Source organism: Pezoporus flaviventris, unplaced genomic scaffold, assembly GCF_033815535.1.
Source record: "Pezoporus flaviventris isolate CSIRO_AGI_PZ_B2104156 unplaced genomic scaffold, CSIRO_AGI_Pfla_v1 ptg000063l, whole genome shotgun sequence".
Classification (NCBI taxonomy): Eukaryota; Metazoa; Chordata; class Aves; order Psittaciformes; family Psittacidae; genus Pezoporus; species Pezoporus flaviventris.
In genome coordinates this window covers 933,573-958,962 of record NW_026892611.1, presented here as the reverse complement: position 1 = coordinate 958,962, position 25,390 = coordinate 933,573, and the positions used below count along the sequence as shown (strand labels likewise).

The 25,390-nt window shown below is 41.7% G+C and overlaps 3 protein-coding genes across 6 annotated transcripts in view; 2 read left to right on the top strand and 1 right to left on the bottom strand.

Annotated features, from left to right (window-relative positions):
- NF1 (neurofibromin 1) overlaps positions 1-25,390 on the bottom strand; it is a 70,229-nt gene that overhangs the window by 20,639 nt on the left and 24,200 nt on the right. For 2 of the 4 annotated variants that reach the window (XM_061469932.1, XM_061469933.1), the window contains 19 exons: positions 24,990-25,236; positions 24,587-24,660; positions 24,391-24,474; positions 23,380-23,820; positions 22,807-22,946; positions 22,317-22,439; positions 21,822-21,905; positions 21,089-21,205; positions 20,354-20,535; positions 20,037-20,248; positions 19,257-19,418; positions 18,894-18,997; positions 17,911-18,046; positions 14,882-14,944; positions 12,818-12,976; positions 11,902-11,999; positions 11,627-11,773; positions 11,378-11,524; positions 11,153-11,263 (listed from right to left, as the gene is read on the bottom strand). In XM_061469932.1, the coding sequence (XP_061325916.1) occupies positions 11,153-11,263; positions 11,378-11,524; positions 11,627-11,773; positions 11,902-11,999; positions 12,818-12,976; positions 14,882-14,944; positions 17,911-18,046; positions 18,894-18,997; positions 19,257-19,418; positions 20,037-20,248; positions 20,354-20,535; positions 21,089-21,205; positions 21,822-21,905; positions 22,317-22,439; positions 22,807-22,946; positions 23,380-23,820; positions 24,391-24,474; positions 24,587-24,660; positions 24,990-25,236 (2,831 nt within the window). The remainder of the gene's footprint in view (positions 1-11,152; positions 11,264-11,377; positions 11,525-11,626; positions 11,774-11,901; positions 12,000-12,817; positions 12,977-14,881; positions 14,945-17,910; positions 18,047-18,893; positions 18,998-19,256; positions 19,419-20,036; positions 20,249-20,353; positions 20,536-21,088; positions 21,206-21,821; positions 21,906-22,316; positions 22,440-22,806; positions 22,947-23,379; positions 23,821-24,390; positions 24,475-24,586; positions 24,661-24,989; positions 25,237-25,390) is intronic. The other 2 variants (XM_061469934.1, XM_061469935.1) reach the window with 1 other exon arrangement.
- On the top strand, positions 471-3,060 carry EVI2B (ecotropic viral integration site 2B). The gene is made up of 2 exons (XM_061469939.1): positions 471-593; positions 1,727-3,060. The coding sequence occupies exon 2, from the start codon at positions 1,848-1,850 to the stop codon at positions 2,499-2,501; it is 654 nt and encodes a 217-aa protein (XP_061325923.1). The 5' UTR covers positions 471-593; positions 1,727-1,847; the 3' UTR covers positions 2,502-3,060.
- OMG (oligodendrocyte myelin glycoprotein) lies at positions 4,021-8,399 on the top strand. Its single transcript, XM_061469936.1, has 2 exons — positions 4,021-4,757; positions 5,498-8,399. Exon 2 carries the CDS (start codon positions 5,504-5,506, stop codon positions 6,812-6,814), a length of 1,311 nt encoding a protein of 436 aa, XP_061325920.1. The 5' UTR covers positions 4,021-4,757; positions 5,498-5,503; the 3' UTR covers positions 6,815-8,399.

Genomic DNA, 25,390 nt, shown 5'->3' with positions numbered 1-25,390 from the left:
TCCACAGAACAATAACCTGGCAAGCAGGGGCAGGAGAGGAGTGAATCTGAAGTTATCTCCTTTCACTGCAACTGCACAAACGAAGATGTGCAAACCAGCACCCTGTGATCAGAGCTCGCCATGACTCACTGCAACCAGCCCGAGGTTGTTTCTCCACTGATAATCACAGCAGAACACCAAACCCAGCACTAAAATTAAATCAGTGAGATCCAAATTCACCCAGATCTGCATAACTTTTGACTCACACAGCAATACCTGTAACTGTTTTCAACAAAGGCAATGCGTCTATGTGAGTTTGTACATAACACATCCCAACTAAAGCCACAAACATGTAAATATTTGAGTTTGATAAAAACAACAGGGCTGAAAAGTCCGCTGTGAAACATGCAAGCTCCGAGACCAGGCTCTTGGTACCTCTCCCACTCTTGGTACTTCCTGCAGCAAGCATCGCTGAACTTCCTCTTTAGCTGCAGAAACCTACAGAACATGAAACAAGCCATTTTAAGCTGCTCGACTTGCAGCACAGTCCGTGTTCCTCAGGTTTCCAACAGAAAAGTGAGACCATGCCTGCCTGACACAAGCTAAACGTGCAGGTAAGAATCAGCTTCAACAGGGAAAGCCTTAGTATTTGTCTGGTTTGGTTTGAAACTGGGCTGTCTATGTCTGACCGCAGGGTGTGTTCAAAGCTCTTGGGCAGTGTCTGTCTTAAAGGTATTCGGGTTTGGGACGCATGTTGTTTGATGCTGTTACTATGAACTATCATGAACTCCTATGATGTGACTTTATACTGGAAAGAGGGGAGCAGAATGAAAATTAAATGGAATCACTTTTACCTGTTCTAACCCTCCATGCGCTCCAGAAGCATTAACTCCCTGCTCGTGTTTTCACTGTTGCAGCTGAAATTTCACTCTGCATATTTGTAAACCCACAAAGATTTATGCATATTCATTTCCCAGAAACAGCCTCCCATAACTACCACTTGAGTAACTAATAAATGAGCTCAAACTGCACGGCAGTACCTTCACATAGAAACCCTCTATATAGTAGCTGCATTTTATCATTGACACAGAGACATTGAGAGACCTGAACTCTAAACAGTACAGGAAAGAGAAACCTGTGTCATGCCAACAACCTCACACGATCTTTGTTGTTAAAGAAACACTCCCTCCCACATAAAGGGAGTTATTTCTAAAACCAGTTTCACATTAGAACATGGGTCCATTTCAGCATCGCTATTTGCAAACGTGCAAAAACTATTACACTGTACCCAAAACTGCTGAGGGGAGGCAAGAGCAGGAAATAGAAGTTTAAGAGAACTGTGAAGAGCTTTTACTTCAGTTTTGGCTTATATCCATCACAAGAAGACAGCCTTTACTCCTGACAACCCTGTTTGTCAGTGCTGCTGCAAGTGTTCCAGGTCCACAATCATTTACATGACTGATAAATGTTAGTTTGAAACACTGGCTGGACTTCACTGCTGATGCCTTTTCCTGATGAGGTGAATAAAGGTTACAGTAACCAAGGCATTCTCTTCAAAAAAGGCACTTAATTACAGTGATCAATAATGTTGGAAATCTGCTTGTTTGTGACAAGCCTGCTGCTGATGCAAATGGAACATGGGGTCTGACAGTGTTTTCACTATGACAGTATTAACAGATTGTCTGGTGTCAGTGGATGGTAACACACTGATGCAATTCTCATGTTAATATGTTCTATTTCATTCCAGCTATAGAAGAGGACACAATCAAAGAGGCTGCAGGAAAACAGGCAGCAACCCGGTACTCCCGGTTCTCCTCTCTGGGGAAATCTGGAAATCCCTTTCTACAGCAACAACTCAAAACGTTTCCATGAGTACAAAAAATGCATCCGCCAGCATGGGGAGTCCAATGGAGGGCAAAGCTCCTCTGTACCCATTGCAAGCAACCAGAGCCAGTTTCCCCAAGGCTGGAGGAGCCCCGGCTGAAGCACCGGGTGTGACACCACCAGCTCAGTTCCCCGGAGCCCCCGCAGAAGACAGTGATGGAAGCTGGGTAGCAGCACTGATAATTGGCATCATTTTGATTAGTATGATAATGGCTATTGTTATAATCCTCCTGTGTAAATGCCGCAGGAGGCCAGGCCTAGCTTATTCGCACTGGGCTGGCCGCTCTCCCTTTGCGGATGGAGACACACCAGAGGTCCCCATGGACTCTGACCAGGCCACCAAACGTTCCTCTGCTTTATTTACGTTGCCTTGGAAATTCAAACAAGACCCGAACCTGCAGCAGGAGCTCACTGCCTCAGAGCAGCCACCCGACTGCACTACCTGCAGTGAGAACGGCGAACTGCCGCCACCGGCCGAGGACCACGCTGCAGCTGCTAGTCCAGCTTCCGACACAGAGGCATCTCCAGCTCCCATCCCAGAAGCCACAGGCTGTGCAGGAGACTCCAGTCTCCACCCAGCACCTTCACATGACTCCCCAGACCTGCCCCCTCCACCAGACTGGCTCACGGAACCATAAGCATCATGGATCAGATCCCAGCAAGTACTGGGAATTTCATGCAGAACCAGAGGAACCATTGCCCCCGTCACCTGAGTTACTTATTCAAGAGATTCACAACCACTGCCCCAGCCACAGCACCTTTTGCACAGTGCTCAAATTCATACTTCACGTTTGTCTTGAATGAGGTACTCTTCAACCAGCTGAAGAAAGGAGAAGTTGACGGCCACAGGAACAGGAGCCCCCAGCACAGGCATTTCCCCAGCGTTTCTTAACTTCAGCTTTCACAGAAGGCAACAACCTCCTCCTGACTGAAACAAACCATTTCAGAACACAATATGGGCTGTGCCCACTGGTTATCTGGGACCAGCAATTCCAGATGGTGAAGACCAAAGAAACGGAGCATGCACACCTCTGTGTGCCAGTACACACATGTATGTAACATACACGGACATGGAACTTTCAAGAAAGAGTACAGCTTTAGAGGTACTTGGGGCTTCTAAAAAGGGTTTGTTCTACTGGGCTGTGTAAGTGAATGCAGTGAATGTAAGTGAATTCTAATAAAGCTTTCTAATTCAAAGATGTTTTGGTCACATAAAGTACAACTGAGTATTTGCTTAGACATAAAGCTTTGAATTCAAAACCAAAGCCCATTTTCCATGTGTGACTGGGTAACGATGGCTTACAGCTATCGTAAGTAAACCCTCTGAACAGCTGTTCTTTGCTAAAATCAATGAGATTTCCTTTAGACCAAATATCACCAATAAGCTTTTGGATGCACCATCAACAATCCCATCACATTATGGTTGGGTAAAGCAGAGAATAGCGCGAGAAAACAGTTAACACAGTGGTCACCAACATGCTGAAATGGCTCCAACCACCTGAAGAACAAGCTCAAAAGGCTGCCTTATACCTCAATACTTCTGATCTTTATGGGTAAAACAGAGACATTTTGCAGAGCACTCAGTAAATGATTAGCAGAAATAGTTGTGCACATTCATTAATTTCTTCCTCTGGAGCAGTGTTTGCACTCAATATTCCTAATAGAGCTTTACAACTAATTTAGCTTGTGTGGATGCCAGACTCCTTCTAACTCAAGGTGTTTAAGTGTGTGACGTGCTCCTTCCTGGGTCCTGAGCACAAGCAAAGCTCACTGTCCCCTCTAAACTCATGGACTTTGGCACAGTGACTTTCTGGTGCGAGGCAGGAGGGTGGTCTCAGAGGTAAATTCATTTCATTCCATATTTTGTTAACCAGCACTGAATGTTCTGGTTTATGGAAAGAAGCTGCTAGGTGCTGAGGGCAGCTTTCCATGCCCGCCCTGCACAGTGGCAAAGAGTTTGTAGTTTTGAGTTTGCCTGGGGAGGGAACGTACTTGTGGATGCTGCACAGAGCACACGTTTGTACATATTATACCAATAAAGATTAAAATGTTTAAATTACTGCTTAATAATCAGCCTCACAAAGCAGATCCAGGCTGCTGTGCACACCATGGACATAGGATAAGATTCTTCTTACCATTCATATAAGCTGTGGGATTGCATATACCTAAAGAACAGCATCCCGATGACACAAGGATTTCAGGCTTGTTGCATCGTGTTAGAATTAGCAGCATTATAAACTGTACCCACTCTTCCCACATTGTTTTGAGAGATTGAGATAACGAATTCCTCCAGAAATCTGCACAACCCCACAGGCTGGGGTGTTCCCTACCTGACAGAGCAGTGACAGACTGAGCTGAGGAGCACAGCATGGAGTGACTTAAAATTAGGGAAGGATATTCTGGCACAGCAGCATAAAAAAAGCTTCAAGCAGGAAGCCTAAATTACCACTAACCCTTGTTACAGGAGGAGGGGTTAATGGAAGGGAAAGAAAGATCACAACGTGACTTTTTAAATAGGAAGGGTTAAATGGAATCAGAGCTGGAGCAGAAGCAGCCGAAAGGAACTGCACTCGGTGCTGTTTCTGCAGGGATCTCGCATGTGCTGTGAGGCATTAACACAGCGTAAAACACAGAGATGGAGAAGTTAACTAACTGGAATTATAAACCCCATCCGTGCTGCTGAACATGCTCCCTTTGCACTGAAGAGAGTCAGCGCCAGCGCTGCAGTCCCCGTGTCGAGCAGATCAGGTGGTTGCAGAGCCCGGCCAGCAGCAATACGATGCAGCTGAAGAGGCACAACCCAGGCAGCAACTGGAGCTACTCTCCAGAACAGGGCGACCTCTAAGCTCCCATCTTTCCCAGGAACGATGTGCTGATACTGCAGAAGGATCCCGGTAAGTTGGGGCTTTTTTTGCCTTTAATCACAAAACCCTGCTCCCGAACCCGAGATGGAATAAGAACGAAATTCTCAGTTGATGATAGATGCTTGCACCAGAAATTTGCTGCAGCGTCAGAGATTTCTTACTAACATTAATTCAGCTTCCAAACATGTGTTACCAGCTTTGAGAATGTCATTACCACCATAATAAGGGAAAATAACAACGTGCATGTGAGCATTAGCATGGAATTGGGGTTTCAGACTGAATTCCGAACAATTTAAGATGTATTTTTAACCAATTCTACTTAAGCAAACAGGATGCATGTATGGGGGGGATGCTACATTACTGCAGAGATTTGTAAAGCAGATCCAGTTGACAGCCATTTTTTCATCCTGTATAAAAGAACACATTATTCCAAACATAATATAGGCTTGAAATCACTAAAAACAAGAAGCAGACATTGTATAACGTTTGGAAGAGACTTGCATTTTCGGAAGAAAGCCCTCATTTGAGCTTGAGGGGGAAAGGGAGATGAAAAAACAAGTCTCATTCTGCCAGACAACATGACAGTCTATGAAGGGATGCTTTGTAAAGTCTCTCTTGAACAATTCTAAAAAGGACCATGCCACAAAGGGGTTTTTGATGTTTTTACTTCATTTCTCCTGCAAGTGGCCATTGCAGAGACAGCCCTTAACCACAAATAAAATACATCTACATGGATTTAAAGGGTGTCATTTTGGTATATCTGTTTTCAGGCAACAATGGAATACCAGATACTGAGTACATCTACCTGTCTGCTGGTCCTTCTGTTTTTCACACCCACTGTTTGGGGTATCTGTCCTTCTAACTGTACATGCTCAGGAAACGACAGGAATGTGGACTGTTCAGGCAGAAACTTAACTGTGCTGCCACAGGGACTTCAGGACAACATCACCTATTTAAATCTGTCCTTTAACCAGTTTGTAGATCTCGACCATCAGCTAACGAGATTCACCAATTTGAGGACCCTTGATATTTCAAATAATTGGCTCAAGAACATTCCTGCTCACCTGCCCAAGTCCTTATGGGAATTATATGCCATAAACAACAACATTAAAGTTCTTCAGAAACTTGATACAGCTTACCAGTGGAATCTCAGAGTGCTCGATGTTTCCAGGAATATGGTGGAAAGAGCTGTTCTGATCAACAACACCCTGAGCAGTCTCAAGTTTCTCAATCTCAGTAGCAACAAACTGTGGACGGTTCCAACCAATATGCCCTACAACATAGAGACCGTGGATCTATCCAACAACTTCTTGTCCCAGATACTTCCGGGAACACTGGTGAGACTACAGCACCTCACCAGCCTCTACCTGCACAACAACAAGTTCACGTACATTCCTGACAAAGCCTTTGACCAGCTCTTTCAGCTCCAAGTGGTAACACTTTATAACAACCCGTGGTCCTGCAGCGACAAACAAAACATCCCTTATTTGCTCAGATGGGTGCAAGGAACCGCGGCCAGCGTGGTCGGGGCTCCCTGTGCCAATCACTCTGTGCCCTGGGTGGATGCCCCACCGACATCAGCAGCTCCCAGAGGGTCAGACTCCGGCTCCATGATCCAAGGGATGAAGGCAGCAGACAGAGCTGCTTCTCCAGGGGCAAGCCAGATGCCAAAAATGCACAAACAGTTTAAAGCTGAGGAAGTCACCACCTTGGCGACCTCAAGCCCAACCGTAGTGTTCACGAGCACAGACCGACCACTGCTCCTCTACCCAGAAGAGCTGACAACGAGGCAGGTCAGTTCTCAAGAAGCAGCAGCCACACACACCATCTACATTGGAGATTCAACTGAGGAGAACTCCAGCCTGACGCCTCCCATGGGATCCTCCACGACTCCTCTGACGTTAAGCATCACCAGTGGAATGCCAACAAACTACTCCAAAATGCCTCAAAGCACAACTGCTACCTTAAGGAAGGAGGAAGCCACTACAAACATTTTGAATACTCACGTGCCCTCCCAAGCAAGTACCTGTGAGATGTGTCTGCTCTGTGTCGTGATGCTTAGTGCAGTGGCAGTGTTTATTGACTAAGAGCCTGTATCTTGTGAGAATCACTGAGTTTGTTCCTGTGATACATAGCTGGAGTTCAGACTTCCAGTTGAAATGATGAATCAAAATACAAGATATTCAAGGTTCTGACTCTGATCTAGAGAAAATAACAGTTCTTAACTGAAGAAGTGCACATTAATGTCTTGATACTAAGCTGCTACTTATTTTAATATGTCTTAATTGAGTGCAACTAACTCATGTTTGGTTTTAAAGATGTGCTTATTTTGTAATTACATTTTTCATTTTACTTGCACAGAATAAACCATCCAAATTTTAAGTACTGATTTAATGTATGATTTTGTCATTACACAACTGGAAAAAAAAAGAAGGCCTGTATCATATCTGCATTGTCTTGCTTGACCTGCCAGTGAGCAACTCCTGTAATATAGCATCACAGATTCTCTGTAAGTTATGATGACATGCAAAAGGAAGGGAAAAAATAAAGGCACTAAACCTACTGTTCCACTAACCAGAAGCTATTCCTGAGAAAACCTGCTAGCATGTGTATCTATGTTTGCTTCATATGTATTAGCATATTTTAACTGTGAAGAACAACAGTTCTGAATTTAGGAATTAAATATGACAATGCCATGATGTCTGCTAAGAGGGTGTAAACTGAGAGGCAACATGGTCTAACTAAGCATGGGAAAAGTGATAGGGGCTGATACCTCTTTTTGCTCTGTCTTGACTTGGAGGCTGCAGGCAAGTTATTTCTCACTCTCTGTATTTAAAGAGAAAAGATAAAAGTAGAGGAAAACACAAGATGTTCAATGCCATGACACTCCAACAAGCAGGAGTTACCTACACACCTTAATGAACTGGAACTCCTTAACTTTATCTGAAGGTCTGAAACATTAATGTATTATGCTTAGAAGAACATCGCAAATCAAACTACTACTTTCTGATCGGTAAAATGAAATCTCAGCCAATTTCTAATACAAGTTATGTAACAAATCAATGAAGTGATTAGTTGTCACTGAAACAACCCTGGAATCTTTGAACAAGAACTGAACTCAGTCCATGGCCTTGAACATGCCAACCCCCTGCTATCCAAGGGGGAGCATGAAAGCTATTCTCCCTGGCACCTGCACCACCAGCGAGTAGAAATAGTTGCACGCATGGTCCTGTCCTCTCTAGGAAAATAATATAACTTACGTGGCAAAGGTACCCGATATGCTACAGATGAAGTTTTGCAAACAGCATGAACTGAAAACTGAAGAACAAGTTCATTGAAAAAGTATTATCCACCTAAAATCACAAATCTTTATACAACGTTTTCCATTCATTTCAGGCCATTTAATTTCCAGTTATTGTAGCATGAAGGTGCTGCAAAACCCAGGAAACCTCACTACCAACACTGGAGTCCTCTACCTTTCCTGCTGGGTGTCAATGAGGACTGTAGACCATTTACAACCACTGGTATCAGAGAAATCACAACTTTCCAATTGTGAACAGTATTTCTATAACCAGAAATGTGTTTTAATTTCTAACAGTAAATGTTACACAACGAATTTGTACAGTTATTTCATTGGCATTTCAGTAAAAATAAAGTTACGTTTGTATTGAACTGATTTTGTGACAGTCCTTCTTTCCAAACAAGTGTGGCAGCAGCCCTGAACAGGTACTGGTTTATTATACAAACCCACTTCAGGAAGGCATTTGGCTCAATCTTCATTTCTTATGGGGGGAAATTGTGGTTAAATCAAATCATATTATTTGGATGCTGATCACAAATATCGTTTATTAGTAAGCTGATGAGTTAATGGTAACAGGTCTGCCCTTCCCCTTCCCACCATCTAGAACTTGCAAACACTTAAGGCATGTCTCCATCCCGCAGAAAACGGAAGCTCTTTCTCCATCTCAGAAATGACTCTCAATGTTTAATAGAGCAGAAAACTTATAAAACCCTAAAGACATTTCATATACATTTTAATTATACAAGAACTAGTTATCCAAGTCAAAGCTTAGACAACCTACACCACAAGCAGCTTGTGCACAATACCTTCAATGGCCAGCACAAGTGGCTACTGGCAGTGACAGAGAGCTGCCCACTTGCACAAGTTCCACGTATTTTCCCTGGGATCAGCATTAAAAACCATCACTGCCGGCCACCCTCTTTGGACAATGTATTTGCCAACTACTGACTGGCTACAAACAGCATCAACCTACTTACTGTGTTGAGAACTAGGTATTTCCTAGAATTATCCCATCCATATGGCTTCATCCCACACAGCTTTGCTTGCAAGGTAGGACAGACATCACAAAATGAGGTGCTGTGACTCAACTGCCTCGAGCTGAGGAAATGACATCAAATACTCCACGTGTCTTTGCTGAACAATGCAATACAGGACAGCAAATTCTACTGCATGCAAAAATCCTGCATGGAATTGGCTTTAAAAGCTCTATGAATGTTTCACCCATAATGAGATGATTTAGGGAACGCTATGAAAAAACACTGTTTTCCAGAAGGTGCTTGGGGCAAACTGAGTCCCCAGAATGGATGACTTCAAAGTCTTGAGCATCCTGCTCAAATCCTGGAAGTGCAAATGGGGCTGTGGGGTTTTTCCAAAGACACAGGATTTCCACACACTCAGGACTGGGAAGCTAGGATACAAAACAACTGCGGATGGGTTTCAAAGCAAGATGGCATCCCAAGTCCCAGGGCCATGCCCTCCACCCAAACCTTGCCTGGGTCGGTGCAAGCAGGAGGGCTCTTACTGAGACTGTTTTCAACACAGCAGACTGCGATTTGGTTTTCCTTGTATTTTTCTGGAATACAAATGAGGTGATATCGGCACAGGGAGTGGGCTGGGAATCGTGGGAGTCGTGCACTTGTTGCTTGGCAACAGTGCAGTCAAAATGAAAGGAAACTGATGGACACAGATGTGAATCTGGCGCCACCGGGTTTTAAACACGCTGGTCAGTGACTCCGTGTTAAATACCAAACCATCTATTCCCAGCGACATTCCTTTTTCCAAAACCACCATTTAGCATTTCAGCACAACGTTCAAAACACCCAAAAAAAGGTCTGGCACATGGTGCAACAGCAACACGCTGCTTCTGAAAGGTTAAAATTGCTGCGGTCTGAAGCAATAACTCAGAGGTTTGTGTTCCTATTAATTAGCTGGGGATCAGCTTTAAAACTCCATGGCAGGACTTCAGGATCAATATTTATTGATCATTTTTTAACAGTGTGGAGATCAAAGCCAGGAGAACACCGGCTTCAGAAGCCAGGTTGTTGCCCAGGAAACAAAATGTGAAGAAGAAATGACAGAAGGAATTAAATTTCACAGCACAAGAAGGGTATAAACCCATCCAGCGAGATCAGTGAAATGACTCAACAATGTCCTAGCAACAAGATCTCAATCTACCCCCAAAAAACCCCACCAAAAACCCCCAGACTGCTGCCAGCCCTCAAACATCCTGGCAGCTCCGATCCAAACTGTCCTTCCACATTTCACACCTTTAAACACGACGTCAGGCTCAGAACCACAAGACAAACACCACAAATAGGCACCACTTGGCCACATCCCTCTTAGTAGGAAAGATGACAAAGCACCAAAGATGAAGATGAAATGACTTATTTCGGGCATTTGCCTGTCATTTTTTATATGAGTGCCATCTCACTGTGTGATCAGCTCCAGTAAACTGATAATTAAAAAGTACTTTGCAGTCCTTAGTGTTTAATGTTCTCCTTTTCCAATTTTACACATATTGTCTCAACAGGCGATTTCTCTTCTGGATGTGTTTCACAGCCAAATTTCAATGTACACCCCCAACACAACAACACTGTGATTACTGTAGTTGCACTCAGCAGTTGGTGACATGATAAACAAGAGGAATCCTCCTTTATCATCTATACATTGGCTTTATTAGGGCCCATTAGTAGCTTGCCCAGACTTGGAAAGGTTTACTCTCAAGCATCTGTGTACAAACAGTCACCCACTGAGCTGGCACCTTTTTCCAAGGAATATCGCACACCCAAATCCCAATCAGCATTTCATGATGCTAATGGTCTTGTGCTATCTCAGATAAGGACGCAAACCAAAGAAGTTGAATTGTTTGTAAGTGAAGGGTATGAAGATACCGTTCATAAAACCTCACAGTTCTCATTATCAACAGCCCTTATGCATGATTATGTAAAGCAGATTCACCTGCACTTGATATTTGGCCAACACAGAAATCGTACTGCCACCAAAATGTGACAAATCATCTATATTCAGATTGTTTGTTACCAAGTTGGGGCCCTGTTCTTAAATACACTTGATCCTTTTGACTTTACATGCTAATTCCAGACAAGAAAGGTGAAAGATTGCTTACCGCCGAGCAATGTAGTAGAAGACAGGATTGCCAGCTTTCGATGTCCCAGCTTGGTAGAAAATATTTAATGTTTTCAGTGCTTTGAACTCCTCTTTTTCATGTACCTGATGCCTGAAAAGGAACACATTGACATCAGCTTCAACAACAGCCTTGTAAAAAATAACTATACAAAGAAATCCCAAACCCTCTTTATTTGCAACTTTTAAGTTCACCCAATCTCATTACCTCGTCATAAACTCTTCAAATTTGGAACTTGTGAGATTTAAACTGGACCAATGGGTGTCTGCCACGGGTTTGTGCTCAGGAGGACCCAAGTAGGCAAGAAGAGTCGCCATCTTGTCAAAAGGTCGTCTTCCAACAGCCTTGTGGTCCCTAGAAACAGCGTGTTACTTAAAAGTCCTTCTTTAATCATACACACACATCTATGGTTGCTTCCCATCAGCAACTCCCTTCACCATGGGTGTGCAGACTCACCTGTTGCTGGAAAGGTACTGGCCAATTTTCTCCTGGTTGTTCCACAGCAGCCGGTGCAAAGCCAGCACGTTGCCATCGCTGATGAAAGACAGGCTGTGATTGACAGTGTCACTCGCTGGGCAATCAGATGCAATGTCAAGGAAGAACCTAGAGTTCAAAACCAGTAATAACCATAAGCGTGGCAAGGAAATCTGCCAACAGGACTCAACGTCAGTTAAAAGGCTGGAAGAACATTACAGCCAACACTCTCTGTGCAAGTTCCCCCAAGGCCTTACCTTCGCGCTGCATCAAAATTGCTTTTTACAAAATCATTAAAAGGCCGCATATGTTCCTCTTTTGTAAACAGAACGTGGTTGGCAATGCTCTGAAGAATCTACATCATAAAAAGATGGTAAAGAGGTTGAATGCATTAAGTGTTGTGGTAGTTAGTGTAACTTCACTGTCAGAAATATTCATTTTAACTTGCTGTGAAACCTCAGGACAAGAAAAGACCAATAAGCCAAGTAACCCAAAATATGTTCACTTGCAAAGTATTTTCTTTCAAATACTTTTAATACTAGAAATTTACTTCCCTCATTTATAAACCTTATTTGGGTTTAGACAAGGAAAATAAAACACCTTTCAAACCCATTTATTACACGTTAACTATTTCTTCTGGAAATGGTGCAGACACGTACAGGCAATGCCTATTTAAAGAAAACTGTAATTTCACAACATTAAATGGGTGATATGCACGGAATTTGTACTCCATCATTACACCTTTTTTTAAATTTCTACAGGAAACCCCACCAAATGAGATTAAAGATGGGAAAAATCACTTCCTTGGCACCAGTATGAACTTAACCGATAGCTGGCTGCTATTATTCTCGCTGTGCTCCAAGTAACATTGGTTTCTGATCTGAAGCAAGGTGAGAAGCTCCAGTGAGGAGCAGAAGGCATTCTGTCACCTTACACAGCATTTTGGCAAAGCAGCTTTTTCCATACAGACTGTTCCCCATACTTACACTGCTGTGAGCTGCAATGTTAATGTCATGACGTATAAACTCAGTAGGGACTCTGCGCTTTAAGGGAACTGGGTGGCTGCTACAAACAGCTACAAGTTTTACCTACTTGCAGGTAGTCGCAGTGGTCAAAGAGCAGAACTTAACCAGGTAGAACAAAACGGCCAAACAAACCCATTCATTGATTCACCTTTGACATCAGTTTCAATCCCCTTTCAATTCTTGGTGGAGGCTTTTTATCTAAAATCCCTGCCTCGTAAGGGGAGACGATCGCAGGGTTGATGAACCGGAGGAACATGGCGCTTCCGACGGCTCCGATGCTGTTCTGAGGGAACCGCTGGCTAACCACCTATGAAGTTGAGAAGTACAAACAATATTTCTGCGTTCAGGAAAAGGGAAAGCAAGCTGAGCAAAGCCTCGCGGGGAATCCAGCTTTTAGCACTCTTGTCACATGGATCAAGCTCAGTACATTTGTGCAGGGCTCTCCTGCCTTGACAGGTCTGGATCACAAGACAGCCAGATCAGGGCAACAGGGCACTAAATGGCTTTACTGCAGCTTTCACCCACCGTCCTTGCTAGGGTGAAACTGCTACAATAGCTACTGGACAAAGATAAGGTGTATTTTAGTGTTACAGACCCTTAATTCCAGCACCCTACCACTGACAGTACAGCAGACAAATGCTGTATGCTCGTACTTGGGCTACACAGTCTTTCCCATCAAATAGAGACAATTCTGGTTTACATTAGTGGGTCTTTTCTCTGTGTATTTATAATCTCAGCACTGCTTCAAGAGCCTCTCCAGCAGCCAGACCCATTGTAAAGCTTCAGGAGGATTTTCAAATGTTGGGGAAGGAGATCTTTGTAGAAATACTCTTCAGAACCATTACATCTCAACAGATTTGCCAAAGGAGGAAAGAGATTGAGCCAGAGCTGCATGGCCAGTGCTCTACTCTGCCAACACTGTCCAACATCACCCAGTAGGAATTTGATAGAAGAACTACAGATTTAAAATATCATTCTTTGCTATCTAGGAAAATAAAATAATCTGAAAATGTTGTAAGAAAAGAGAAATCTCCTTTATTTTTAGGATACCAACTACATATTACTAAGAGGATGATCTATTTCTAGGTATCTTTCATTTGACTTTGGAAAGTTAAAGATAAGCTCCCTGATATTTTTAAATGTACTACATGTTCCAGAATGGTCCAACATTTATATGTGAATTTTCTTATGAGCAACAACAGTTAATCAAAACAAGACAGATTCTACCTTTCACAGAATACAATTAGCAGGCTTTGTAGTTTAGGTTATATTGTTTAAGACAAATAAAAACCAAACCCAATTTTACCGAAACACTTCAACACGTAAGTAGTGCAATCTCAAATCATGCTTCTTAAAACAGGTAAAGGCATTAGTATATAGACTATATATCAAGAATCACTTTGGTTCCATAGGAGCTTCATTCAGTTACCTTGTGTTGCAATTACTGATAATATTCTCTTGTAAAACACTACTTTGCACACAGATTTTGCATTTAAACATGGTTATTATTCTGTTCAATTACAGCAAAAAATAAGGGAGCATTTAATGAAAGCCTGAATTTCCATTCTGCCTCTGTTTTATTCATACTTTTTATTTTGAGGTCACTGTCAACAGCTAAGTCTTATCTTTTAATGACACCGCTATCACTATCTGTGTATCCAATCTCTCTCAGCCAGCAAGGTGCTGATCCTGGGAAATCTGCTTTTCTCTGTAAATAAATACAAGCGCTGAATTTTATTGCTCAGTCACAAGGCAAACAAAATGAAATGTATCAGAAACAAGTCATAAAAAGCTCTTTCCTTTTCAGTAAGCCATATGCATTACTTGTTCTTCCCCCAGGAAGCAAGCTGCAGTCAAGTTATCTGCCAGAGTGTTAAAGCAGGCTCAGATTTTCCCCCAAACCAAAGAGAACATTTTTCTTCCGCATTTTTTGGTAATTTGAAGACGGTGGCAAGGGCAGAAGAACCAGAGTATTAAACACTAAGCAGTCACGTTAAAATGTCTCTTGTTTACTCAAATAGGCACACAGAGAATATTTTAAATATAACTTAATTCCAGTGTTAATTGAAATGAAAGCTATTTTGTGCCAGAATTAGTAGAATGATTTTACAGTGAGGTCAAATAGACTGAAGTGAAGATGTTCTGAACAAACAGCAAAAGGTTTCCGTTGTGCTTTGAAAGAAATGGCTAAGAAAAAGGTCTCCAAACTTACTGATTTTTTGTTTTCCTTTTTTTCTTTTACGGTAGCTTTATTCAGTAGAGAGTGGCAAGTTGCCTACAGAACAGAGATGAGCACAAACAAGTCACAGCACCAACTACATACAGCAACAAAAAACCAATGTTGACTTGTACATAAATTACACAGTAAAATGTAACAAACATAACCAACAGAAAATGAAATATATCAACTAAAGACTGATGATGGAGTTTTTATTCCACAATTTTATTACATCTTATTTACAAAGCACTAAATACAAAACAAGCAAATGTTGCGTTTCAATCATTTCTACTATTTCTGGCTAGATTAAATGTCAAACCACATTAATGTGCTCATGATACACGATATTGGGCATTAAATGGTATATTCAGCTTTCAAATGTATTTCACCATCCCCAAATAGTGTTAATATGAAAAATAGTAAAGCGTTATACCTTTGAAATACATATTACTTTTAAAATAAATTTAGAGTTTTAAATCTTCCCAATGTTTCTCTGTGTGTCCTTCAATTTAGTGAGATCTGAATCGTTATGGTTATTACTACTTTGATAGCTAAACACTGCCACAAAACACTCTGTGGAAAAAGGAAGAAAAAAGCCAGCGGGGCTACATTAATTTATTAGAGATTTCCAAATCAAGGTATCCGACTGTTTCATTGGTGCTTAGTTCTGCATTGCATCTAAATGTAAAGGGACCCACCAAGAAGCATCACACTCTCTCATTATTTCCCATCAGGATTTGAGCAAAGCTATAGATCACCAGCGCTGGGCTCCCCTGCTCAGAGGTATGTTTTGGCCTCTGTGCCTCATCCCACATCCTTCCTAGCAGCTGTAACAGTGAATTAGCACCCCTAAGCAAGCAACACCTCTAGCAACAGACAGCTAGCCATAGTGAGCAGTTTGAGAGCAATAGTTCAAATCACCTTTAGAATATCACATGGAATGGAACCGGAAGAGAATTTCTACAACTTTAGAATGTGACAGAGTAAAAAGAAAGGTGGGTTGGGAGTGTGAAAGCTAGCCAGGGCCAGCTCTGCTGCTAACCCCGCTACATTAAATAGCTCCAATTTGTGCAAGACCTATTAATATTTAATCAAAGGTGCCTCTGCCAAATTTCTTTGTGCAAGCTCTACAGAGCTAGCTCTGATCAGTCGTATCCATTCTCTATCCATTGGCTACTGCACTGGAAGCAAGTAGAATTTCCCTCTGTTAAGAAAAATCACATCTTTTTGTGTGGGTTTTATGAAGCATCCAGCACAAATTCTTTGTACGAGTTACTGGGATCAGGCTTGTTCATGACCACATAACTCTCCTGTACGTACCTTACCTGAGAATGAGCCAGGGCACATCTGTCACAGTAACTGTTACATGATGTTCCCAGATGAAAACAGGGCTCTGTTCTGCTAACGGAAACACCCAGTGTAGGCCCAATATCCAACTAAATGAACCACTGCCATGCTGTTACTATGCTAATTAAAATTAGCTACAAATCAGTTACAGAACACACACATTTACTTTAATAATCCAAGTGTAAAAGACACCACAAAATTCAGTCTCATTTAGACTTACACTATTGCTTGGGATGGCACACGTTCACCGTACAAAAATGAAGTTACCTTATTAAAATCACCTATTTGGTTCTTAAGATTAAAAATAGATTAATACCCACAAAAAATCAGATTTCAATTGTACTTTCAGATAAAGCTCAGACTCTTCAAAACTCTGGAATTTCAAAGTACAGAATAATTGATACACTATTTGTATACAAATACAGGTGTTACTAGAAACAGTAATATGTGTTGAAGCTAAGCATCAGTTAATACCACTTGTATATTTACCACTAAACCACCTCTTTCAGGAACAAACTACCCTTGTTACCAATAAAAAGTAAAGCAAACAGACTGATATGCTTCCATAGGACAACCTCTGGCAATGCCACTGGTGAGTACCTCTTAGGAATCCCATTTCATGTAGGAATTAAAAATGGTTTGCATAGAAAAGAATTTCTAGCAATGTATCCCTGAAGTGGAAATAAAGTTGATACATCCCAGCATAGAAAAGCAATTCTAGGAACAGACATAAGGATAATGGAGCATCAAGTAACAGAAGCAACACCCAAGGCTGTGCGTGACATCTTCAGTAACACTCAAATATATTCCCAGCCAATGCCTGTGATACTGTGGCCATCTGAACTTGAAGGAAACCAACCTCACCCCTTATTTCCCAGTTTAAAACAAAAATAAATCCTAAGAAACCAAAATCACCCCAAACCAACCTGAACCCAGCCACTGGCAGGAAAAGAAACTGATGACATTAGAAGCCATTTAGACAACTTATACTGGGCACGTCACTTACATGCCCAATTCACTCCAGCAGCTCACAATAACAACCCAAGATCCACAACAGTCACCACACAAAATTCACTGTTTCCCACTTGTAAGTTCTGAGAATTACAGCAGTTGTATTTATTAATACAGCTTCACTGTAAGAATACAACCAGACTGCCTTGGGTGGAATTTTGTTATTGCTCACAATGAGTTCACACAGCTCTGAAAATCTCTTTTCCTTGCTTCACCTCAGACCTGAGATACAGACTCCATGGCTGAAAGGCCAAAAGCAGCTCTTCAGACCACTTAACTGAGACCACAGCTCAAATACAATGCCATGCACAGCTCTCCTCTAAGACCCTCCAACAGGACTAGAAGTTGTATTTCCTATGAGCCCTGAGGGCAGCAGGAGTATCCCCCACTGGCATTTTTAGCAGCAGCTAAATCCATCAGAAACACACAAAGAACAGACAGACCTGTAAGTGTTCTGGACTCAGCAACCTGCTCCTGAGCTGCTACACAGAGCAACAGGAGCGAGACAGAGCAGAGTCCCTATGTTTAGATCCCTGCTATTTAACAAACATCTGAAAATAGTCCTTAACAATGACACAATGCACCCAGTACTGGCCCAAGCTCCAAACTGCTACAATGACAAGAGCAAAGCCCAGGGGTTGGGGAGGCACCCAGTGCCAGCATACCTGGTACAAACAATGGCACACACTGCGGAGCTGTGGTGGGAACTCGGAAGAGGAGTTAATGATGGCATGGAAAAACTTTTCTGTCATTTGCAAGAGACTCCTCTGGTTCTCCTCAAGGCTCTCCGTGGGCTCCAGCCTGAAACAGACCCACACATGTATGGCCAGCAATCAAGCGAATGATATTAGCTGTACTTATGTTTGGTAGTAACTTATTTCCAGGGTAAACAGAAATCTTTATAATCTTTCACACACAAGTTTCCATCAGTATTTTAAACCACAAATTACAAACATAAGGTCATTTAAAACTCAGCAACAACCAGGCAGCTCTAAGTGGGATTCTCTCACACTGTTCCATACAAAGACATGCATAACATAACCCCAACTGATAACTGCATTATCAGTTTGACGATGGTTTCTCTGAGAGCAATTCTTGAGGTAGACAGATATTTGAGAGTTAACTATTAATAGAAGGCCCGGCTTTTGGTAAGCTACTTCAAAGACAAATACTTAAGAGTTATCCCAGCAGTTAATTCAAAGCAACAGAGCAGCAGCTGCTGAATGCAAGTCTTGAAGTGACAGAAGAGAAACTAAAGCAAAAACACGACACACAACATGCATTCATTCCATCTTGCTTCTGTAATTAACTCAATGACTTAAAGCAGATGCTTTCTGGTACTGCAGGAAATCCCCATATTGGTGTCCTACATAAAAGCCTGAAGTAGCAAGTAAAAGAGGCCCTGCAAGAGCTCTCTATCCTCCTTACTCTCTCAGGGTTTAGAGGACATGCAGCAAAACTCATCCTGCTTTGTTGGGCAGCTCTGGGTATAAGGATTGCAGATACAATTATGTGTCTGGCAAAGTGAGGAGTGGAAAAGTATAACAGTATGAGAAAAGTATTAGCAATGAGGAAAAAGGAATCCTCTTACATTTCCAATGGGACTCATGCTTACAAATACATCTGCTCCCCCCCTTGAATCTCAAACCTTGTTGGATCCACCTCAAAGCTAACATGCTGCCATTCAGAGGATGTGATCACAGTCCTTAATAAAGGCTCCAAAAGCTTCTGCAGATACGTAGCACCATACACCTGCGTAGAAAGAAAATCCGAATGGGTGCCAGGTTAACATCAAAATTCACAGGAACACTCCACAATTCTGTGTTAAAAGAGCCTGAAAACACTCGATTTGCTTTGGCACAAGCCAGTTTTCTGTTAAATTGGTGTTTCTGTATCATAGTTTCCCTTCTGAAACAGATCAATTTATACAGTGGTAGTTTGTATTTCCACATTACTAAACTTTTCCTGTCACTGAGGTGATCTGTAGCAGGAGGAAGATTCGATAACTCACCTTAAAACAGAAAGTCATTATTTTACTGGCTAAGCTGTTTCCTCGGAAGAGTGTCTGCATGGAGTCAGCTAGCTCAACTTCCTTTGAAAACATATTCCAGAGGAGCTGGTAGAGCAAGTGCCGGGAATCAAAGAGTGTGACCAGGACACGAGCTAGCTCATCCTTAAAAGAAGCAATGAGATGTTAACCTGACTAGCAGTGAGCCAGGCCAAGTACAAAACAAAGAACCAAGACAAAAACACTGAGCAGTCTCTATTAATGCATTACATTTGCTATGGAGTCTTGCATACAAATATCAAACTAAGCACACACAATCTCTTTAAATCTCTCCTATGCTATTGCTTGTCTACAAATCTGCCTCATGATATTAAGTCATGCAAATTCATAATGGTTTGCACAGAGAGATAAGCAGTTATTCCGCTGCGTAACAAAGCCCAATTCATCTGGATAAAACCCAGAGGAGCAAACACAGTTCTGTTTGTCTGCATTACAGCACATACTAACTGTACTAAATAACCAGCCCAAACAAATGCATTTATTATAATAACTGTGTATAAAATTATTCCTAGGCATTAACTAGAAGTTTACTATAAAATGTAGCTTATAACCAGGACCCGACAATCAGATCCAGTACTCTTCTAAAGCAGGGCTATCTATAATGCATGGTAGATCTAATCTCTTCAGCAGACTGTTGTTACACCTTTAATAATTGCATTATTTTTTATTTCAAGTCTTAACATTTTCAAAAATGTAGGAAATAAAATGTGTGAATCAACTTACCCACTGAGAACAAGGCACCACATTGGCTAAAGCCATAGCAATAGGAAGCTCCCCCTGATCACCCATCATTGTAACCAACTCCACCAATCTCTCAAACCGATCTGCTAGCACTGTTTCTGCTAAGGTATCAAATTCTGTTCCCTGCTGCAGAATTTTGGTGAGGACTTCCATAAACGTAGCTCTTGTTTGGAGGTCTTTATGATAGCCCAAGCCTGATCAAAAAAACCCAGAACTACTAAGGAAGATGTAAAAATAAATGAAATACCAATGTCTTCATTATGTATTCATTTATACACAGTGATCTCTAACTACTTTACCTATTGAGTGCATAAGACCACTGTCCACATTTGCATTGAGTAAGTTGGACATAGCAAGGACAGTGCAGTGCCGGAGCGAAGCCAGTCTGCGAGACATCCCACGTTTCCTGCCTCCTGTCTGTGCGCTTTCATCTTCAACTTCACTGCAGTCATTGAGAAGGTTCATGAACAGCGTGAAGTACCTAAGGAAAATAAGCTGGATAAGTAAAACAGATCCTGCAAAGGCAACTGTCTGAAATGATGTGCATACAGGAGCAAATACACAACAAGACTCTCTCCCCAAAAATCTCCTAACTGCCCCAAGTAATCTTTCTTGTAGCAGAGTCCAAACTTTCAGATGTGAGGTATCCACCAGAAGGCACTGTCCTAGCGTGTATGGAAGTGTTCTTAAACCAAGCAAGTGAACTCCACAGGTGTGCCTTTACAAACAGATGTCTTGTAAGAGATGGTTTCATGGTAAAAATAGAATACCAAAGCAAGCTAGTCCCTCCAGGAAATAAGCATACACCTGCATTAAGCAGAAAAAAAAACCAATTTTATCATTATTTTCTAAATGAACTTGTTTGCATAAACCCAGGAGGCAGAGATTTTTGAGATGAGATATATAGAAGAGAATTCCTGTTCAGATAATGGAACAATCTCTGCTATAAGAAAAATCATAGCATTCAGTAAGTGTCACGCAGTGCATGTACTTCATGTCATTGTACAGAAAAATAGTTCAAAGCCACTATTTACTTAAGGAATAACTGAGATTTCGCTTCCATCAACTCAACACCATCTCCTTCTTCAGGCTGTAGTGGAAGCCCAGCAAGGAGAGAGACCACTGCTTCCATGCTTGCTTGGTCCAAATCTCTGAAAAAGAGAATTATAAGAAGCTGTGAATCAGTTCAGCAGAATTAGTCTCTCCTCCCCCTTGATAATTTCCCCATCCAGTACCAAGTCTTTTTTCCTTATACATCCAACTGTAGGTGAAAAGAATCATTAAGAATGAAGTTATTCTAGTAAAGCTCTGTCCATCAGGAAAACAGCTATTACATTTTGTGGTACAGGTTCAAGCAATGTATCTCCTAAGGACAACAACTGCGACACAAATTTGCCACTGAAAAAAAAACCAGTTAAGTACAAATTCAACACTATAGTGTTTGATGATTTTATTCAGAGGGCATCAAATGAAGATACAGCAAAATAAAGCATTCAGTCCTAATGCTAAATCAGAAAGGATATTAAAAGGAATTAAATAAACTCAATGGCTAAAAAAACAAAACAGAGCCATAAAAACCTTAGTTAAGACTAGCACTAAATATAATTCTGCCGATGCTCTCCAAAACTTATGTTTCTGGCTTTTTCTTTTCCTTCCAATTACTACCACTTATGGCAGTCCACATGTGCCAGCTCCTCTGTGGATATGAAATGCCACCTGGAACACAGCTAGCAACGTTAGGAACAGTTTAAGTGTATTCTTTCTTACCTTGTCAAGCATTTCACATCCTCATCTGTTGCTTGATTAGATGTTCCCATAACCCAGTCTGTCAAATACTCGACCATTTTGTTCCTGTTACATACAGATACATTGCTTTAGATTTGGAGGAGGCTTGGTTTTGTTTTTAAATAGCCCTTCCCTCAAACACACTCACTACTGCTGGCATCATTCTTAATTATCACAAGTTCAGTGCAAACTGAATGACCCCACACACTGAAGATGAACTGATTTTATTATACCAAGTAATTCCCCAGTCTGCATCACACACATTTTTACACGTGTTAAGTATCCCCACAATCAGAATAACATTTTAATGCAGCACCAGGCTCTAAGTTATTCTGAAGCCAGAGACAGGGAAACTATCCCTATAGCAGGAATAGGTGAGAATGGGTTTGGTTTATATTTTTAACCACATAACCAAACACAGTTACACTTGTCCACCTTACACTGTCCTAGAAGATGCATAATGCAATCAATACCTACCTAAATTTCATTTCTTGGCAAAAGGAAAGGTCATCTCTCCTTTCCATCATTACTTCTACTAACTGGCAGAGCTTAGTTTTGATTTGAATTGCATGCACCAGATTTCCAAGCACACGCACATACCTGGAGAAAAAAAAGGCAAAGAGAGTAACGAAATACTTAATGCTACTTCACACTCCAAGGCTCACACTGCTGATAAATCTCTTCAGCTCCATGCTGGAACCTGCAACCTGGCTGACCCAGCAGATGTGCATAATCACCCACCAAGTGTTTGGGCCACCTTTATTTTTGCCCTCCCAGAAAACCAGGCCCTGTATCAACAGAAGACAAGCAACAAATTTCATCTGGCCAAAGAAGTTTTCTGTTCGTGTAAGACTGGGCAGAAATCCACCCTTCAGCTGGTTTTTAACCACTACCAGCACTGTACAGAAAGGAAACCAGGAATGCTACAAGAACTACTTTGTACAGGAAGGTGGACAGGATTTCTTACCTAACCAGATTTAGCATCATTGTCTCAATACTAGCTTGTCCAAGGTGTTCTGAGCTCCCTTCTGTGTGATTGTCAAGCAAATTCTTCATTATAGCAATAGTCTGCTCTACAAATTGGGTGTTGGTCTCAGTTAACAAAACCTACAGAAAGAAAACGCTGGTCTTAGTTCTTTATACACACAAAAATAAAAAATAAAGGGTACTAAATACACTGCAGCATTGCAAAAATCTCACGTACAAGCATTTTCTAGTTACCACCTAGCCAAAAGAATTCCAACGCGTGTCAAGACTAAGTATGTCAATACTAGCAGCCATAAAGACTCCAAGAACTCTCTCACAGATTCTGTACTCCGAGTTCACTAAGAATTCAAGAATGGTTTCAATTACTCCATGTTAACCATAGCTTGGAATCACAAGCACAGTAATTATTAATGCACGCTGCAAAATTCAATCCCAACGCTTGCAGGTCTTTTGTACAGAACACCAATAGGTTTCAGTGTCAATTCCTAAGTGAAAGACATGACTGATGCTTTTAGTTAAGACACAAATGAGGAGGAATATATCAACATTTTACCTGTCCTTGAGAATCAAAAAACTTGCTGATGGTGTTCTTCAGTTTGTTAAACAGCATTGGATAAAGTGCTGGACTCAACTCCAAACCCACCAGATCTTTAATGTTAGTCCGTATCTGAAGTCCCACTTTCTCGTGGTTACAGACCATCAGAGTCAATAACCGATCAATGAACTTGCTGACAGGAGTCTCTGTGTTTCCCTCAGTGGACACCATGGATATCATGGAGCCCTTGCGCTCATTGACCGGGCCCATGGGTGGGCTGTAGGTGGCCAGCCCTGCATTGCTGCGGTGCTGCAGGCACACTCCTCCCAGGGCACATAAGAACCCTGTCATGTTGATCCACTCCTGAAGAGAGTCTGTGTCAGACAAGTCTATGGAACCTCCCCCACTGACATGCGACATTCGTCTCTTCACAATTGTCTTATGAAGACTTTCAGTAACCTGAAAGAGAATGGCAGGAGATGAAATGTCTTCAATTAATAAAAAACCAACGGAGAGACATCAGAAGTTTAAAGTATTCTGTGACACATCCTGCGTTTACAATTCCAGGCTTTCTGAAGATTCACATTTTGCAGTTTACTGTAACAGCAGAACAGAGATCTACACAGAGGCTCTGCTTATAAACAAGCTGACAAAGCAAGGCTGAAAGGGACTAAACAGGCTGCCTGGTCAATCCGCTGCTCTGCACCCAGATAGTGTGTTTAAATCATGATAGGCAGCAGCTTGTTTAAAACCCTCCAATGAAAGGGATTTCACCATTTCTCTAGTAGTAGTCCAGAGTTTTCACTACTCAAATTTTTAAGCTCAGCCTCCACCTCCCTTACAGCAACTGAAGTCAAATTACTTCTTGGTAAGCACAGTCAATGACTGCTTGCAATTATTTTTGTGGGGCACTTTCATGGAGTCTGCCTACAAAGCTCATGTTCTAGATTCAAATCTAGCAAAATAAGCAAGCTTAAAGAGTTACTGTGAATTTCTAGGGGTTGAAACTATGGAAAGGTTCATAGTCACCTGCCCGTCTTCCATTTTGGTCTTTGGATAGTTAAGGATTAGTTTTGTAGCTTGTTCCCATTTTGCATGTGTATCCTCCCAGGCCTAAAATAAGAGGAAGATTGTGTCAAGATTTAACTTCAAGACCACTTGCAGCAACAGTATTTTCTGTTTTCAAGAAATATGCATGCCAAGACTACATCAATTCAGAAGTTACCTCTGTGTTGCCTGCAGTCGGATGCTCAATACGCCTCAGTAACGCCATCACTCTCTTCTGAAGAGCTGCTCTCCCTGCAAAGGGGCACAGTACATTTAACCATGATTTTTAAAAACCCACCCACATCAATTATGAGATCTTTAGAAGTAATAAAAATTAAATTATTAACAGAGGAACACATCCCCTTAACATGTTCAGAAAAGGATTCTTCTTGTTACACGTTAAAATCTTGAACTCAGTCACCCAAGTTCCCTGCTCTTTCTAGCGACTCCACTGATTAAGATATTCCAATGACAACAGGAGCAGCAATCCACTCAAGAATCCCAACCTGTTTAAAGCTAAAACACAAACAACAGTCTCAGCACACAGGTACAAAGGTATTTCACTGGTCCGTGACTCTTACCTGTTGACATCATATTGCTAACAGATGCGAACTCCATGAAAGTATTGTAGTTTGGCAAAAAATTATGCACAGAGACTTCATCTACCCCACATCTGATATCAGCTTCCTCACAGAGGTGCCGGAAACAGGACATTGCAACGAGCACTGCCTCGATGTCCGGGCTCCACAAGAACATGTACAAGGCGACTTCCAATTTTGTTTGGGCTTGGCGACAGATGGGAGTTCCACTGCAGCCGGCTGTGCTTTCCTTGGGAAACAGAGAATTCAGGATTTGGTAATATTCCTTATGAATATGGCACCTTCATTAAAATCCAGTTTTATCCAAATTGTTCTTTAAAACTGCTTTTATTCTAGCAGGAACAAGCAATCCTAAACAAGACCAAAGCTCTTCCATGCTGCTG